A 19358-nucleotide genomic window follows, 5' to 3' on the forward strand; every position below is an offset into this window, starting at 1 on the left:
ACCTTCCAAGTGCAGGTGCATTACCATGCCTGGCTCTATGTGTTCTATAGTAAGGTTTCTCCTCAAATATTTTACCCATTTGTAAAACAACACTAAACGTAGAGTTACAACATAGAGTTGTGATAGTTCTTTATATCAACAGACATAAGTTCTTTGTAAAATACATTTGGCACACATTTTTTCTCAGTATGTTCATTGCCTCTTCATTTTGGGTTAATAGTAGTAGCTTTTGAAAAACAAAAATTTAAAATTTTGGATCTCAATGTATTTACTTCTTCTAATTTAAATTTTGGAATTATATTTAAAAAAAATCTTGCCCAGTGCATTAGGACTCTCCCTATGCTACCTCCACCAGCTTTGGTATACTGAGATGTACTGTTAATTCTTGTATATGGTATGACGTAATGGCTGAGATTCATTTTTAGTACTGTTCAAAAGACTGTACTTTGTGTGTGTGTGATGGACATGTTCACATGTATGGAGGTTAATGCATGCACCTGTGCACCTAGAGCATGAGTATATGTGTTAAAGCCAAAGGCTCCCGTTGGGTATCACTCCCTATCATCCTCTACTTTACCCCCCAGAATCACCCCAGAGCCACCCACCACACACACACCAAGGGGAGGGGGATGACTTTAGGACACAAAATGTAAAGTGTTTGGAAAACAAAAATAAGGCCAGAAGATGTTGAACAATTAATTCAGTAATAACTAAAATGGAAAGAAGAAAACAAAAGCCTCAAACCAATATAGCAACTCACTCTTCACATGACCAAAGTTCACGTGGCCTGCAATACTCTTGACTTCACACCTGCCTGTTGGTTAATGGTCTTGTGTGTTTCTAGTGGGGCTGTCATTGCTGTTTCTCTTTCAATCTTCCGAGCCTACCCAGCTCACTTTTCCTCTCCCTGTCCTCTTCCTTGTTCCCTTGCTCCTACTAGAGACTATGGAGCATTGCCCTGGGGAGGGTGACTTTCTTCACCCATCTCTGTCCTTGGTAAGCATTTGTTTGTCCCACACACACACAGTCTTGCCGCTCATCTTTTCTGTCTGTGGCCTGTACCTTAGCTCCCCTGCTACGTCCCTTATCACTCCTCCTCAGGAGCATGGTTTTCCTTTAGTTCTTCCTTGTACCGGGTTTATGTTCCACACTTCTATTCTAATAACAAATGACTTGTATTTAGCTGCCACCTTCTCCAGTGTCTCCAAGGACAGATCCATAGTAAAAGCTCTGTAAAAATGTATTCAAAATCCCAAATCTACACATCTAGCTTGGATCTTGTTCTTACGTTCTAGACTTCTAGACAACAGAGTAAATCCAAATTTTAACTCTCTGGCTCTTCTACCATCTCTCCTAACTACAAAATAAAGTGTGGGAGAGGACAAGCAAAAAAAATCTCTTCTCTAGGAGGTACAACTATTCTACTATCTGTCAAAAAGACAAGACAAACACCTTAATAGAATCCACAACTGTGTGCATTTGCTCACAAACTGTTGTGCTGTCTGGCCTCTACTTTTTATATTTGAATCTGAAATCAGGAAGTGGTTATAAATTCTAAGCTATCTAATACATATTAAGACACTCTCTAGACTGCTGATTCTTACTACGAAATAATACTCTATTCTGAACCACCATCCAGGATATTTTGGGACATACTATGGGCTTCTTATAGTTAAATTCAACAAGGCATTACAGATTAAAGATATCCTATGGGTTGGGAACAGGCAGACACCTGTGTTTCAAGTATTATATAAGTAACAGACATTTCAAAATGCCCAAAGTACACTAGAAGCCATGCACCTAGTAGTTTTCCTTTTTGCCACAAGATGGCAATAAACTTCAAGCTGTGTGGGGGCTGGGTGAGGCGGGAAAGGATCAGTTTCTAGTTTAAAAACATGTAGTTTACAAATGTCTACAAAGAACAAAAATGAAAATCACTTCTAAGTAAGACTACACATTCTGGTTTTTATTTATAGTGAACTTTATGAATGATTCTTTCCAAATAAAGATTAAAAAATAGCACAAAATTCCCAAGATGCTACTGGAAGCCCCATTCTATTCAAAGGAAAATATCTAACAAATTCTTCATTTTTCAGTAATTTTTATCCTTTAAAAGGTCAAGTAAATAACAGTGGCGACAGACTGTTATACAATCTTTTCTCCCTAAGGACAGACAGCTAAAAAGCTCTACTGTCAATTCCAAAAAGTGGATAGCAATTAAGTTAATGCCCTTAGAAAAATTAAAAACTAGTGACAAATTAAAGAGCAAGCCTCCTTTCCACAAATGGCTTATGAAGGAACTCTTACAGCAGTTCTAGAATGTTCTGAGATACGGAAACAAGAACCACTGGGATCTCCATGCTGGCCAAGTTAAGATGATAATAGTCTTAGACTAGGTTCTAGTATGAGTAACACACCAACTATTTGATTATTATTCCTTTAAATAACAGGCTGCAAATACAACTGAAGCGTGATCCTTAACTCTCTTCTTCTTCGTAGTGTTCCTGTAGAAGCCCGCAGCTAAGATTTGGGGCTCTAAAACCAAATCACCTTGGAGTTAAGTCTTGACTCCCTCAACTCCTAAATATACAACTCTGAGCAAATCAGAAAATGTTTCTGTGCCTTGGTTTCCTCCTCCCCACATGAAGATGGAGGATTTAAGTGCTGCACTGTGCAGTAGCCTCGAGGAGCGGCTGCTGCTCACTTACTGTTACTTACTCTTGACTTTAGTTCTTGGACAATCAATACTGTTACAGGAACCCCTCAGATGAGAACTGATGACAGTATGAGTCAAACTTAAGCCCACAACTCTACAAACAAGATCTCTTGATCCTAAACACGTCTCACCAGATGTCTTCTCTGTAGGCTACAGACCCATAAATTTAAACTACTTTCCAACTAGGAATTCTTCTTTACTGTTTTCAAGTTTCTTGAAAAATGTGTGTGTGTCCCTGCAAGTCCCATCTGTGCTCACAATAACACTGTCAGGGCACATTACAGTGCAGAGCTGAGAAGCACCTGAAAATGAACTCCAGCGTGAAGTCCATCGACAGACCTTGGATGGTACACTTCAGTGGTCATCACAGAAACACTCAACATTAAAACAATACTGATAACAGAACTGATAATAGATGGGGGATTTCCTTACATCTCAAGATTTACCTCACTGCTTTCAAGCTTTCTTAAGTTAAGAACATAACTCCAGCAAGTTAATATGACTAAAAAGAAATGTAGGAATTTACATAAAAGTTGTCCTACGTCTAAGGGCTCCCTCACAGGAGCCTCCTCCTGATGCCATGCTCCAGGCCTCTGTATCAGGTGGGAGCATTGACTTGTTTTAGGTTTTAGATCACAAAATGACTTCTGGTCCAAAACATGTAAGATGATTACATTCACACTCCCTGCTCATCACTCCCTGGAAAACATACTGAAACAGTAACTACCTGAGGCAGGCCCATCTTCTGATGTACATGCTAACAGATGACAACACACATAAAACAGGTGGGAGAACATACATCCTAGTGGGCAGAAGTAATAGAAAAGTTGAAGAATGTGAAATCTTCAGAAAACGAGAACGGGAAGACATCAATACTGGGAGACTGAGATCTGTCTCCTTGGCATCTGGGCTCTGGCTGTGGAGCACCTTTACCTAAAGATGAAAACATCCACAGAGCAAGTCTTACCTCCGCAGCTGCGTGTTCTCACTTCTCAGTGGCTGCAGGGCCATGGCTATTTCAACTTCCACATTTGTGTGGCCACTCAGTGCTGAAAATCCAGATATGCTCGCCTCTATTTCTGTCACCAATCTTTCAACTTCTGAGTCCTCTATAAAAGGCAACTGAGCAAAATCAGTATTGTAAATTGACAAGATTACTGGCATATATTACTAAAAATCTTTATAGATAATACATACTTATAGATTTCAACTTCATTACTTATGATTATTATACAAATTTAATTTTTCTTTATCTTGCTGTCTGTATTTACTTATGCAGAACAATTCTAAGGAATTGTTAAACTGAGTAAAGAAAGATTAATTTTAAACCACAAAACTATTATATTTAGTGATTTTTTCTTAGTTAAGTGACATAGGAACCAGATGTACGCATGTCTCCTAGTTGGTATTGATCAAATGATTGCTGTGCACGTTTCCTATAAACACCAGAAGTACTCTGATCCTGCATTTAAAAATAAGTTTATCACCACTTGATGGTGGCACACGCTTTTAATCCCAGAACTCAAGCAAGCAGGGGCATCTCTGAGTTCGAGGCCAATCTGGTCTAAAGTGTGAGTTCTAGGTCAGCCAGGGCTACACAGAGGAACCATGTCTTGAAAAACAAAAACAAAAAATATAGTTCATTTTAGGTGATTCATTTGGCAAAATATTGAATGTGGATTTTCTAAGATATGATTTTATTATTTAACTTTATAAAATACAACTAATGACCCACCCAACCTGTATCTTTTGTTACTAACTGTGGAGAGCAGCTATGACTGGAAGTTGTCAACACATGTAAGAAGCAAGTACGTATTCCATCTTTTATTGTCCTCTTCATCCCATCAAAGCACGGGAGTATAATCAAGTATATTCCGGTGTATTCGCTTCCATGGTATTTGAACACTGATGAAAAGTGCATGCACATAGTGAACAACTACATCCAGCCACTGCGTGGTCCTCTCTCTATAGAGCGCTTCTGCTCATGGTTCCAAAAGCAGAGAGCTGGCTCAAACAGTTTTTAGAATGTTGACATGAGTCAAACCACATAAAGATCGCATAACTTATTGTGTCTAAAATGTTTTGAATTATGTATGGACAGTACAATAGCTAAAATGAATGAATGGACACACATTGCCTCATATATTCATTTTTTTGTGGTGAGAGGGCTGGAAACCTAGCCTCAGCGATAAGAAAGCTATACTGCTATTTACTATAATCAGTCACTATCCTGCACGGTATATCTTGACATTAGTCCTCCCTCCTTTCTAAGAGATTTTTTTAGGTTTCTTCATAGCTAAATAGAACTAGACAAAGGTATCTCCTTGGGTTGCCGAGATAGAATGAGATACTATTATCTAAACCTCGCTTTCCTTACCTGAGATGGAGGCAATTGTAAGAGTGCTGTGAGTCTCAAGAGAGGTCACTCGTGAGAGCACAGCACAGTGCTGGGCCAAATGAGCACTCAGGACACCTGACACTGGTACCATTGCTGCCACTGCTGCTGCCATGATTAAAGATTTAGTTAAAAGAAAAGAAACAGCCAGGTGTGGTGGTGCATGCCTTTAATCCCAATACTTGGGAGATAGAGATAGAGGTAAGTTGCTTTCTGTGAGTTCAAGTCCAGCCTGATCTACAAAGCAAGTTCCAGGGTAGCAGTAGCCAGAGCTATAGAGTGAGTCCCTATCTCAAAAAATAAAATAAAATAAAATAAAATAAAATAAAATAAAATAAAATAAAATAAAATAAACAAAAACAAACCAAATAAAAACTGTCTAATTTGAAGATCTTAAAACATCAATTTTTATAACTTAACCTATGGCTTAACTGTGCTGTATTTCCAAGGATTTTAGAAGTCTGTGTATGTGTCAGCCTATAAATGGCAGCTATTCTATTAGTTTCACAATCAATTACTATGTTTTCTAACATGACATATTTGTAATTCATTCCAAGCAAATGCCACTACTTTAAAAATAATACACACACACACACACACACACACACACAAAACAAAACAACAACTTGGCTCAAAGACCTTTTTCCTTGATTTAAGAAAAAAATACTAACTATAAACTAAGAAGCTAAGAAGAGGCTTGGGCTGTTACACAGAGTGGAATCTGTTGAACAATGTAACAGCTAGTTGTTAAGTGATAGAAGTAAACTGACAGCTTTGTTACATAAAAAAGTCATCTAGGGAGGAAGACTAGGAATCCAGCAGCAGCAGCAGCAGCAGCAGCAGCAGCAGCAGCAGCAGCAGCAGCAGCAGCAGCAGCAGAGCAAGCTGGAAGCTATCCTAGACTACATGAAGCCCTGCTTCAAGAAACAAACAAAAACCCTGAAACGTAAGACAACAAACCGAACTCTTTTCCTTATTGGGTCAAGATACAGCTCTGTGAAAAACACCAGAACCCCGTGCTCCATCACCATCATCTGAATGACATTTAGAAAACACGACAGTGCTAGCAAGCATCACAGACTACAGAAAACCACGAATGCTCATCTACCTTGTTCTGCGATCAGGGCCTTGAGCTCTCCCAACAGGCACTTGGCAATTCTGACTTTTTCAGCAGTCTGGCTCACATTTTCTGCCTGCTGCACATTCTTGGCTATTTTTGCATCTTGCACATGTATGCTTAAATGCTTTCCTTCATTTGTGGCCTCTCCAGTTTGTTCTTTGGCACATTTTTCTTCATTAGTGGCCAAGAAGGCTGGCTGTAATTGAGAAGGACTTTGGTTTGCCTGACTGTCCGAGACAGCGTCCTTCCCATGAGCTGGAAACAGAGACAGATGTGTTGGGAAACACGTTAGTAGTTCTGTATCCTTAGGAGCTCTTTGTTGGGGCAGAATCCAATTCGCAAGATTCAGCTGCTGAGTCTTTGAAATGGCTGTACTGTCAGTGTGGGGAAGGCCACGTGCAACTCCAGGATAGACACTAGATGGATTCCTGGAAACATCACAATGCTTCATAGAGGTTGTTTGAGCCTGTGATTCAAACTGGTTATCATCATCAGTCTGAACTTCCTAAAGCAAGAAAAAAAAAGTAAGCCTTCAAAAGTATGAACACATATTGGTAAGACTATAAAAACATAAATGAATTAATATTACAACATAATTTTCTACCATTACAGACCAATTTTGGGTATTTTCAGCTTACAAACAAGCTGGACTTCTTCACTGCACAGCAAAGACTAGTTTTTCAGAGCTCAAACAGATCACTCTGCAATGTGGGAACATTAGATCATGATGAAAATAGACTGTTTACAAATACCACAGATGCTTTAAAAGCATCAAAAATTAGCCCACATTTGGACTCAAACAAACATTTTCATTTTGAGAAACATTTTAAGAAGCATGCTCAGAGGATGGAACAACGGCTCATCTGTTAAGACTTGTTACTCTTGCAGAGGATCTGGGTTCAGTTCCCAGCATCACCCACATGCAGCTCACAACTCCAGTTCCTGTGAATCCAATGCTGTCATGCATGTGGTGCACAGACATACATGCAAGCAAAATCCCCACACAAATAAAAACAAAGTTAAGTATTTTATTTAAAAAACACACACAGAGCTTTGATAAAAATATATTCAGCTAGAGATGGAGCCAGTGGTAGTGTGCTTGTCTAGCATATGAGGTGCTGGGTTCAATTTTTAGGAGCACAGAAATAAAAATGTTTGTGCAAATATAAAATATATATGAATGTCATAGTAATAAAACTAGCTGTTAGTTCAATGTCAAATCAGAGACAAGTGATTTTATTATACAGCTCAACTCAGAAACATTTGTCTTAAGAGAAAAACATCCACAAAATTCAGCTTAACTATATAAAAGGCATATATCAAGAAAACAGTCAGGGCTTGATTTCTTTTCTCATGATTTCTTCTCTCTCTCTCACTATTGTTCTTAAGAGTTAAAACTTTTTAATACAAAAATTATAAAATTGGTTTTCTATCCTACTATATTTGATCAATAAATTCAGTACACTGCTAAGATGACAATTTCTCTAAAGAAGCCATTACTTTAGTAACAAACTATATATACCCACAGAGTGGACCATTAGAGGGCTCGATGGCTGCCGAGCTGGCCAGACAGAAGTGGAGGGATGTGGTGTTGCCTGAGAGCCTACGGAGTTAGAGAGAAAGAAGGATGCATCATTCACACCTTATAGTGTTATGTAATTACAAAGTCATTTAATCATAGTTCACATTCAACATTTCCAAACTATGGTAGGATCTAACCTGAATTAGACACAGGATGACACACAGCAGGCATTCCACGGGAGCCATTTTTTGAAGCCAAGGTATTCATCAGTGACATTTGAGTCTGCACATGCTCACAGAGGGCTTGGTATATTATCGGTGAGTACATTCTATAGTGTTCTTGTACTGACCAATGCTGTGCTGTGCCACTTCCAGTAGAAGCTTCATTGGATATCCACTTCTTATTTTCTGATGATACTAATGTGGAAAAAGGAAGTGAGTTCTTAAATATGAGTCTTCAACAACTTTTACCATAATATCTTTACTGTAACTCCCAGAAGAAAATCACCCCAAGTTCTTTTGAAAGTAATGAATTAAGTTTCCCCAGTCAAAATGCATCTGTACCTATTAAAATCTCCAGTTAGTGCTACTTGGAAAACCTCTCTTTCAGTTACAACACCAGTATGAGTACTGCATTATCACTAAAGGTCACTAAACTCTTTCACCTGGCCCCTTGTCCTGTTCTTCTCAGTGGAAAACAGTAAAAAACACTTAAAACTTTCTATGTTTTCATAGTGAAAAAAAGAAATAGGTCAATCAGTGAGAATAGTGGACAATCAAAAAGCAAAAACCAATCTTAATTTAGTATTAAACATTTCCCTAGATGTGACCACCACCTACTTTTCCAACTCTCTATTACTCTCAACTCAAATATTTCCTCCACTCTAGGCCAGTGTAGACACGAGCCCCAGGACTTCCGTGGTGTCCCAGCTGCTTCTTGCTGCTTGTGGACTCAAGCCACTCAGCAGAGCCTCAGTTTCTTCTGGATCAAGCCACTGCTACTGCGTCACGGTAGGTGTTTTGGACTGGGCTGCTGATATCCTGACAATGAAGACTGTAATTGCCCCAAAGAACTACTTCTAAACAGGTCTACATCCCCCATTTCCTACTAATCTTTCTTTCCCCTACCCCTGGTAGATGGGCCAAAAGTTGAGGTTGAAGTGTTTAAGAGCCCTTATTAAAATAGGGTTTTTTTGTTTGTTTTTTGTCTTTTTAAATTTTTATTAGATATTTTATTTACATTTCAGATGTTCTCCCCTTACCCCATCTCTCCCCCCCCCAGGAGCCCCCTATCCCATCGCCCCTCCTCCTGCTTCTATGAGAATGTGCCCCCACCTACCCACCCCAACTCCCACCTACCCACTCTCGAATTCCCCCACACAGTGTCCAGCCTTCATGGGACCAAGGATCTCCTCTCCCACCTATACCTGACAGGACATCCTCCCTTGCATATACAGCTGGAGCCATGGGTCCCTCCCTAAGTGCTCCCAGACTGGTGGTTTAGACCCTGGGAGCTCTGGTTGGTTGGTATTGTTGCTCTCCTCATGGGGTCGCAAACCCTTTCAACTCCTTCAGTCTTCACTCTAACTCCTCCATTGGGAACCCCATGATCAGTTCAATGGCTAGCTGTGAGCATCTGCCTCTGAATATGTCAGACTCTTGCAGACCTCTAAGGAGACAGCTATATCAGGCTCCTGTCAGCATGCACTTCCTGACTTCCACACACAGGTACTCTGCAAACAACTACCTCTCCAGCCCCTACATATATTTATTTTAAAAGGACTTAAAATAAATAAATGCAATGTTCAATTGCCTAGATATTTTTCTGGAGAGAAACAACTGGATCATGATAGAAATTTATGGACATCTACAATTAAATTCAGCTAATAAATGTAATATACCAATCAAAATCAAAAGCTACAGGAGATTTCCCCATAGGAGGTACAGACGGATAATCTGAACTGTTTATCAAAAGAAGAAAAGAAGAAATAGTTGCAAGGGAAAACATCATAATCAGAAGCATTGTGGCATTAAAGAGGAATCATGGTCAAGGGTACAGGAGTGTGTTTGGGGTAGAGACGAGCTTAGCTGTCTCCAGGTGTCTTCCTCAATAACTGCACACCCTTTTGTGCTTTGAAAGTGTTTCTTTGCCAGGCAGTGGTGGCACACGCCTTTAATCCCAGCACTTGGGAGGCAGAGGCAGGCGAATTTCTGAGTTCGAGGCCAGCCTGGTCTACAGAGTGAGTTCCAGGACAGCCAGGACTACACAGAGAAACCCTGTCTTGAAAAACCAAAAAAAAAAAAAAAAAAAGTGTTTCTTACTGATCAACATCTGGCTACACTGGCTGGAGTCAGGAGCCATAATAGGACAAGCTAATAATTAGCAGTTGATCATCCTGAAATGCTTGCCTTGGATTATTATCTGCGACAAGTGTGCCACATCAGCAAGGCTATGCTGGACATATTTTAGGAAAGATCCTGCTATTAATATGCTTTTCTTCTTCTTCTTCTTCTTCTTCTTCTTCTTCTTCTTCTTCTTATTATTATTATTATTATTATTATTATTATTATTGTTAAACATATATAACAATCACTAAGCAATAGCACTCCCCTTTGGAGCAGATCTCTGCAGACCCACGAAGATGTACTGTCCTGTAGAATTACTATATAGACAAATAGGCGACTTCTTAAGTCTTAATGATGATCCTATAAGAATTCCTAAAATTATATCAATGATTATTAAGCTATTTTATAGTGGGACTGCTATTAAGTCCCTTTCTGATAGTCAAAACTGCTATGAGAACTCTGCCAGTCTCCCAAGTGTCATCAGTTAACAGCCCTTAGATAGTAACAAGACTACCTCCTGCTCAGAGCACATTCCAAGGTGGTTGTAAAACAATTAACCAAAGGTCACACTAAAAGGGAACTCACGATTTATTATAGAAGAGAAAATATTGCCTGGGTTTATCTATACAAAACTTCACTAATTTCTTAGTTATAGTTTTAAACCTTCAGTGAACCTGTGGAGCTAGACAGGTGATGGATGTTTAGTCAGATAATTACTCCTAATGGATATGCATGTAAACATTCTCGATTGTAAACTTCTATTTCAATTTATGATTTGAATTTTGGTGTGAACTTGTGATGAACTTTGTAACATGTGATCAGGTACTCTGAAGGATGTATAAGACAAAGGGATGTTCATTAGCGATTCACTTTTCTCTTTCTCACTTCCCTTCACTTCACTTTCTCACTCTCACTCTCACTCTCCCACTCTTTCTGGCTCTCTCTCTCTCTCTCTCTCTCTCTCTCTCTCTCTCTCTCTCTCTCCCTCTCCCTCTCCCTCTCCCTCTCCTCTCCTTCTTCTTTCTTCCCTGCTTAGAATTTCCCCACTTAGAATTTTTCCTTTGTTAGAATGTTTTCCTTTTCCTCACTTAGGACCTTCCCACTTTTCCCCACAGATAGCTTTCATAGGAAATTTCTTACACTTAGTAATAAACTATAATAACTTTTCTAAGTGTCTTTTCTTTCTGCAACCTCGAACTAACAGACCTAAGCTAGAGCCTGGCAGTGTCTGCAGAGACAGATCAAAGGCATTGCTTTATCCTCTGCTGTCCCTGGGCTGAGGTGTTAAGTGCCAGAAACTGCAGTTTCTGGCCTCAGAGGATCAAACAGATTGCAGGTCAGCTACAGTAGCCTAGTAAGTAAACTTTAGTAACGTAGACAAGAAAGATTTTATTAAACAGCAACCCTAAATATCTCGTAAGATATTACCCCGAATCTCGTAAGACCAAGTCTTACCCCTTGCCGACGCTCTTCCAATTCCTATCCCCCTTGGCTGCCTCAAGAAGAACCGACCAGAGGAGAAGAAAGAAGATCACCTTCTCCTTCCACCAAGCCGGGCTGGCTCCCAGCAGCTGGACAATAAGCCCAGGGACCTGGCTGTCTCTGCCTCCCTGGGGCTGAGATTACAGTCATTTGCAATGAGTTTTCTGTCTACCTGACTGCTGGAGTAGAAATCAGATTCTCATGTGTGCAGAACAGGCAATAACTGAGGAATCCATCTCTCAGCTCCAAGAGTTACCATTTTAAAATGTGGCAGATGCTGAAGAAACATCCCCAGATGCTGCAATAACTTCACACTAATTGAAAATTCTTTAGAACACTGAGTTTTTAAATGAAAATAAATTTAAAATCAGCTAAAAATAAGGTAAAAACGGAATAACTACAACAAAGTCATGTAAGCACAAAAAAAGAAAAAAACCAAGAGGAAAATACAAAACCAGTAATAACAGAGGAATAAACCTACTATTCAAATGAGAAATGGACAAAAGAAAGGACAGATAATATATGTATGTGTGAGTACCTGCATGTATGTAAAATGTACTGTGTGGGTGTTTAGTGTCATTAAAGGACAGACGAGAGCATCAAATCCCCAAAGCTGGAGGTTCAGGCAGTTGTGAGCTGCCATATGAGTGCTGGGAACTGAACCCAGTCTCTTACTCAAGAGTAACCAATACTATCAACTGCTTAGTCATCTCTCCAGTCCCTAGAACTCTTTTCTGTAGAACACAACAACAACAGTTGTGTCCCTATCCATAGGTAACATATTTTAATACCCACCGATGGATGCCTTAAGCCTGGGAGTATTAAACCTTACTATATAAATGCTTTAAAAAAAAATAGGTTTTGAAAAATCTAAGCCTGCACCTCCTCTCCTCCCAGCCCTTCCCCCTACCTTCACCACCATCTCCTCTTTTTCTTTTCGGAAAAAGGGCGGGCCTCCCACAGATATCAAGTAGCTCCTAGGCAGGAGTGTCTTATGCTTCATTATTAAAATTCTCACTAGTGTATACGTAAAGTATAAGGCTGGTATTAATAACCTCAGGAATGAGAAAGGTTTTGATACAGCATTATTCTATATCAGGTATAAAAAAAAATCTAGTTTTTTTTTCCCTGTCTAAAAAGATTCCCATCCCCAAATGTTTGTTAAACATGATTAACAGAAATGACAGGATATGGTAGATTGCAAGTTATCAGGTTACAAAATAGACTTTGAAAAACAGCTTGGGGTAGCACCTACAAAAAACAAATACAAATGACTCAATTTCATGAGCATTTACAACTACTAAAGGACATATACTAGAATGTTCACTGATTAGCTGAGTAACCTTGAGGATTTGCCTAACCTTTCCTTACCTTTTTTTCTTATTAAAAAATTGGTGATTAAAAGAATACTGCTTCTTTGGAGCAGAATGGTTTTAGGACTGGCTGGGAAACTTTGAGGTCTGAATCCTATTCTGACACCAGAAGAGATTATAGAAATCCTGACACTCAATAGATCCAAGCACCGCAGAAGGCAGGCACAATCTTTGCAGGCCCTGTCCCTGTATTTCCTGGGAAGAAGCTCAAACTGTCTACTGGGTGCTATGCGGAAGACTATCACAGCAGTGAGTCTTCAAAACCAGTTTTCATGTGAAGAGTGTATGGACTGCTGGAAAAGCCAGTCTCAGGCAATGCCTGAGCACTGAGGGCTGTGTTACCTAAGACTCACAAGGAGACAAAGATAATTTTCTATGAAGGTGAAAAGAACATAGAGTTTGTTCTAATCCAACTCTCAGGAACACACGGCTCATAGCCACTGTCCCACTGAAGTCCATAGGAAAGCTCCCAAACCAAATGGGACCTCCTGGGACAACATCCAAGAAAACTAGAGAAGTCTACTGAGGGGAGAAGAACAATCACCTGGTGGATTTGAGAGTCCCTTCAATAATTAAACAAGCCCAATAAGCTGTCTGATAATGTGAGGAATTTGATGTTTACACACGACCTTGAAAATGAATCTCTAAATTCTGATGGGCATTACTGGGGGTATGGAGAGCCCAAGGTTTCATTTTTGGGAAATACTACTAGAAGGTGAATGTGACTCTTAGGACTACACTCTAGAAGCCTGACAGGATTCTAAGACAGAACCCGAGGGTTGGGGTGAGAGCTTAGTGGGGTGTTTGTCACTCAAGCACCCACTTAAAAAGCCAGGCATAGCCATGGGCATCTGTAAACCTAGACCAGGGGAGCAAGAGACAAGAGGCTCCTGTGAGCTCACTGACCAGCTGGAAGAGCAAACTCTAGGCTCCGTGAAAAGACGAGTCTCAACAAACAAGATGGAAGTAGTGAAGAATATTTGTGCAGCATGTGTGAAGAAGCCCTGGGTTCAGGCCCCAGGACTACCAAATAAATGAATAATAAGATGCACGAGGAGGAAGACACCGATGTCAGCCTCTGCCATGTGCGCATGCACACAGGATTGAAGGCCATTTCTTCCTTTATTTGAGGGGCAGGCTAATCACTGGTCTCTCCACCTTCCTAATGTATCTTCACTATATGGATATCTCCAGGATAGGCTGCTGCATCCTTTAGTTTTGAGAGTGGAAAAGTGAGTTTGCTTGATGCTGCCAATCACTACCTCACATAGAGGTACCCCAACTCACTCCTTCAATTTCCTGTCATTCTTTCAGTCCACCCCACAACCCTGGTCACAGAGTTAAAGTCAATCAGTAATACTATACTTGTCTTCTTAGTTCTCATAATCTCATTGTTATTAAATACAGAGTACAATGCAAATAAAAATCATCAACTTCTAAAGATTGCTGAACTGTAACACTTGGCAACGTCTTAGAACAGTACGTAGCACAGAGTAAACACTCAGCAATGTTATATCATCAAATAGTTGCAAACTGACCAGATAAGTAAATATTTCATTTTAATAAATTTTGCTACCTAGAAATATACTTTTAAACATGATCCCTCTGAGATGATAAAAACCCATAGCAATAACAGATCATCTCTATCAGAAGAGCTACAAAACAAGCTAATAACTTCCTATAAGGTATCAGTTCTTATTAAAAATTATTTTACAATAAATAAAATAGAAAAATATCCTCTAAACCTATTTTAAATTTGAAGTCTAAGATGATCCACAGGACCTCAGAGTCCACAGCCACAGCACATAATTTTGTCTTCCCCTTCCAAATCCTAGGCCTCTCTTTTTAGACTTCTGGTTCCCTAAGAACTGTCTAATCTGAGGAGTTCTGAGTCCAAGTTCACAGGCCCAAGTTCTCAATCCACTAGCTCACGGGCCTCCTTTCTGGGGTCTCTTATCAAGCTGAGCTATACAATGTCCTGCCACTGCCAGCAGATGTCACCATCCCACATAAATTAACAAACTCCAAACACGCTTCTTTCTTGAAAGACCAGAGAGTAAACACTGCAGGCTTGTGAGCTAACTTGTCTGTCACAACCACTCAATGCCACTGTAGTATGGAAGCAGCCATGAAGACATATGAACAGTAGGTTCTGACAAAACTTTAGTTATGAAGTAAAACTAAACACCATTTCTAAAAACACAACTGGCTATATGGTACTGACCCTAGTTAAGACTGATACTGTCCAACAGGAACATAATATAAGCAATATGTGTAATTTAAAATTTTAAGTAGCCAAACCAAAAAGTTAAAAGGATGACTTACTGTTCATGTTTTAATTACATGTAGCCAGAGCTGGGGCTGCAGCTCAACAGTATAGTTCTTGCCTAGCACACTGAAGGCCCTCAGTTTGATCCCCAACACCACAAAAATAAATAACACAGCAATAATACTAACTTTTCAGTGTGTAATGCCCAGAACTAAAACACTTTTTGTATTAAATCTTCAAAACCCAGCATATATTTAAAGTATACCTCAAAACAGATGCTAAATATTTTATCAGAAACATTCCATCTCTATTTAGACTGAATATAATTTATAGTAAAGAGTAGATTTACACACCAAGAGTATTCCAAAAATCTTAAAAGTTTTATAATTGGATATCAGTTTTCCAATTTACTAAATTAATTAAAATTTATGCCTAGGGGTTAGAGAAATAGCCCAGTCAGTAAAGTACGTGCTGGCTCAAGCACAAGAACCTGGCATTCCCAGAACCTGGCATGCCCAGAACCTCTCAAGGCAGTATGGTCTTAACCCAAAGGGGAGTCAGGGGCAGACGGATCCATGGAGTTTACTGGCCAGCTGGCCTAGGCAAATCCATAAGCTTCAGGTTCAGTAAGAAAACTAAAGGTAGGGAGTGAATAAGGAAAGACAAACGTGTATGCACATGGGTACACAGCTACACTAATGTGAACACATACTCACAAAAATACACACACACTCAGCCCACCGGTGTACTGATCGCTTGTAAGAACACCTGTCAATAAAAAAACCTATAGCCAATGAGCTGAGACAGGAAACAGGAGGTGGGACACTGGCAGGAAAATAGAGGATTCTGGGAAATAGAGAGGGACTGGAAAGTTGAGAGCCAGATGCTGGGGAAGAAGCAGGTGGGGATTGAACGAGAGCTAACTAACCAGCAGGTAGATGAACTCAGGATAGAATTAGGAGGAAATTCTCCCTGGACCTGGGTACATGAAACTGAGGAGAGGTAACTAACCATGTGGAAGACATAGAATAGTTAGAATGGGTCAAATAAGTTACGAGCTGGTTGGGGAATGAGCCAAAGCTTATGGCCTAGGCATAAATAATTAGTCTCAGAGTTGTCATTTCATGAGCAGGAGCTGGAAAAATGGAAAATGGACTTAAATTTTTACATACTGAGTGCACTTGTCATATCTCAAGGGGTCAGCAGGCACATGGGGGATAGTGCCTACCCTCCTGAACAGTGCAGGCAAACATAATAGAAGATGATTTCTCCAAGATGGAGAAACGAAGGGACCTGTTTTACTAGCCTTCACCATCTTAACGAATGATCACACGGAATGACAACGTCCAGTCGTTCCATCTCCATTTTCTAGACTGTTTTGTTTGCATCTTGATCTCTTAATATCCAGGGGGATTGGCTTAGGTTTTTTTTTGTGTGTGTGTGTTTTTTAAGCCTACATTACCTGGTATTCCCAGGCGGTCTCCCATCCAAGTACTAACCAGGCCCGACCCTTCCTAGCTTCTGAGATCAGACGAGACTGGGTGCGTTCAGGGTGGTATGGCGTAGACTTAGTTTTTTTTTTTTTAACTTTACCCCTTGTGTAAAATGTAAGCATGCCCTTAAGTACTGACTGACATTTCTGGCCCATCTGAAGAGTAAGACTAGCTGATTCCACCCAGAATTCCCATTGTAATCTGACTTTATTGCTATACACTGTATATGTATGTAAACATCACACTGTACCCCATAAATATGTATAATTCCATGTTAATTCAAGGATGGAATTCATAGTGTAGACTGTTTCTACTTCATCTTGAACTGTCTAGTGCTATAGGCCTTAAAAGACAATATTCTCAAAACTTGTTTTAAAATATTTCCTGAGTCACTACACTTAATTTTCAGCAAGGTTAACCACGAAAGCATACAACATTATGTTTTTGGATACAATCAGTGTCAACCATTGGCAGGTTTTTTTGTCCTATATCCTAACTAGTTCATCAAGTTTATTCTTTAACTAACCTGGAATATATACACACAAGTTAATTTTAAAAGAATTATGATTTGGGGCTGGAGAGGTGGCTCAGCAGTTAAGAGCACTGGCTGCTCTTCCAGAGGTCCTGAGTTTAATTCCCAGCAACCACATGGTGGTTCACAACCATCTGTAATGTGATCCAATGCCCAATTCTGGTGTGTCTGAATACAACTACAGTATATTCATATAAATAAATAAATCTTAAAAAAAAATAATTATGATTCAAATCCCCAATACCCATGAAAAGTTCAGCACAGAGGTACATGTCTGTATTCCCAGAACTGGAGAAGCAGAGACAGACAGATCCCTAGCTTCCTGGCCAACCACTTTAGCAGAACTGGTGAACTTCAGGTTCAGTAAAGAGATGTTGTCTCAACAAATAGTGAAAGACACCTGGCATTGGCTTGACCTCTGGTATGTGTACACAGACACAGTCACATACACACAGACACAGACACACACACACACACACACACACACACACACACACTCACACATACACAATTAGCTTTTATAATATGGGGAAAATACTTACATATTTCTTTTCGGACCACTGAAGGAACATGTTTTTCAGGTCCTTTCTTCTTAGATCTGTTCTTTCTGCCTTGTAAAGGTTTAGAATTGCATCTATTATCCGAATATACCATTTCTGAGCCTGTTAATAATAAAAAGATCTGTAAACATGAAAAAGAACTAGCTCATTGATAAAAGATGATCAGTAAAGAACTTAAAAAATAAAACCTGAATCTTCATTTTTCAAAATGTCCCGCAGCAAAGAAGCGCAACCGTCCAGTCCCTGTACAGTGTCCGTCTGTAGGAAGAAAGCCTCTTAGAGAGAAAAATACACCTCGCCTCCTCAAGTACATTTCTTTACATGAACTTTATCATTGTAGAAACATGTCTTAAAGCGACGACAGCCTTTATACTTCCTTGGTGCAAATCACACTTTACTTAGGCATTGTCATCTGTTACCTTTACCTGAGGTCCAATTAAAACAGCATATTGTATCCAGTCACTTTAACCTTACCTGACTTTCTGAATCAGAATGAACAGGACAGGTGGGATCTACAGTAAAATGTGCTATTTTTCTTACATGGGTCCTAGAAAACAAAAAGTTGATATCCTTAAAAAAATTTGCAAGTTTTTTTTTTCAAAATATGTAAACAATCATTTCCTTTCCAGCAAAGATGAAAGAAAGCTTGTCTATCCACATGATGTGGACAGGATACTGTGGAGATTATGAAGACTACTAAGCACTAGACACTGGCTAGGCTGGAATGATCCAGGAAGTGACGGAATATTCTGAGACATCTGTTACATTCTAAGTGACTGGAACTTTTGCTAGTCCTCACGGCCACAGAGGATACTACACCTTGAGGTCACAGGAGACTAAGACTGCTCTCACATATTTTTGCTATCCCAAACTGTTTGCTTAACCTGCCTAAAGAGAAGAATGTAACACCCAAACCCACTTGCCTTACATTTCCCAGGTAATCACATTTTACAGCCTCAGCTAATACACTGCTGCAACCTCCAAGTTATTCTGCCACGTCCCTGCCATGACCCAGAGTAATACATGGGCTTCATTTGCTAAAGACGGCAAACACAGACTTGAAAGCAAACTCCTAAAATCTAAAGGTTGAAAGCAACCATTATGGAAATTTGCTGATAAACACTGTTGTCTAGGTCAGCTGGAGTGACATAATCCCTTGTAGAAGTCTATTAAAGATTTCTGTAAAGTATCCCATTCCTTCCCCATGGGATGCTTCTAGTGCTGTTCAATAAAGACAGAGTGAAGTCCTCTGTATTTACACACAGATACAAACACATAGGGATAGACACACACAGATTCACAAGGCAGCCTTCAGGCAGACACAGATTCAGACTCATAAAACAGACTGAGAGGCCGGAAGACACAGAAGCATGAAGTAGAGAATTCAAGTCTGGACTCACTCTTGGTTAAACTCCAAGGAGAACTGCCTTTCTTTGCTTATTACGACTTTGACTTAATCACTCACTAATGATTTATAATCTGCATAATACCCAACTACTTGTGGAGGCAGAGCCCACTTATTTTCCTGAGGTAGGCAAAATATGGTCAAAC

The 19358-nt window shown here is 39.7% G+C and overlaps 1 protein-coding gene and 1 pseudogene across 1 annotated transcript in view; both read right to left on the reverse strand.

Annotated features, from left to right (window-relative positions):
• The window catches only part of Ccdc14 (coiled-coil domain containing 14), a 38320-nt gene that overhangs the window by 13892 nt on the left and 5070 nt on the right, over positions 1-19358 (reverse strand). The window contains exons 3-9 of the mRNA XM_028752257.1: positions 18282-18354; positions 17996-18065; positions 17790-17909; positions 7951-8169; positions 7758-7834; positions 6220-6736; positions 3684-3825 (exon numbers count right to left, since the gene is read on the reverse strand). Of these exons, the coding sequence (XP_028608090.1) occupies positions 3684-3825; positions 6220-6736; positions 7758-7834; positions 7951-8169; positions 17790-17909; positions 17996-18065; positions 18282-18354 (1218 nt within the window). The remainder of the gene's footprint in view (positions 1-3683; positions 3826-6219; positions 6737-7757; positions 7835-7950; positions 8170-17789; positions 17910-17995; positions 18066-18281; positions 18355-19358) is intronic.
• Positions 16673-16790, reverse strand: LOC114608348 (annotated as a pseudogene).

The sequence above is a fragment of the Grammomys surdaster genome, unplaced genomic scaffold (genome assembly GCF_004785775.1).
Source record: "Grammomys surdaster isolate TR1022 unplaced genomic scaffold, NIH_TR_1.0 125889, whole genome shotgun sequence".
Lineage (NCBI taxonomy): Eukaryota > Metazoa > Chordata > Mammalia > Rodentia > Muridae > Grammomys > Grammomys surdaster.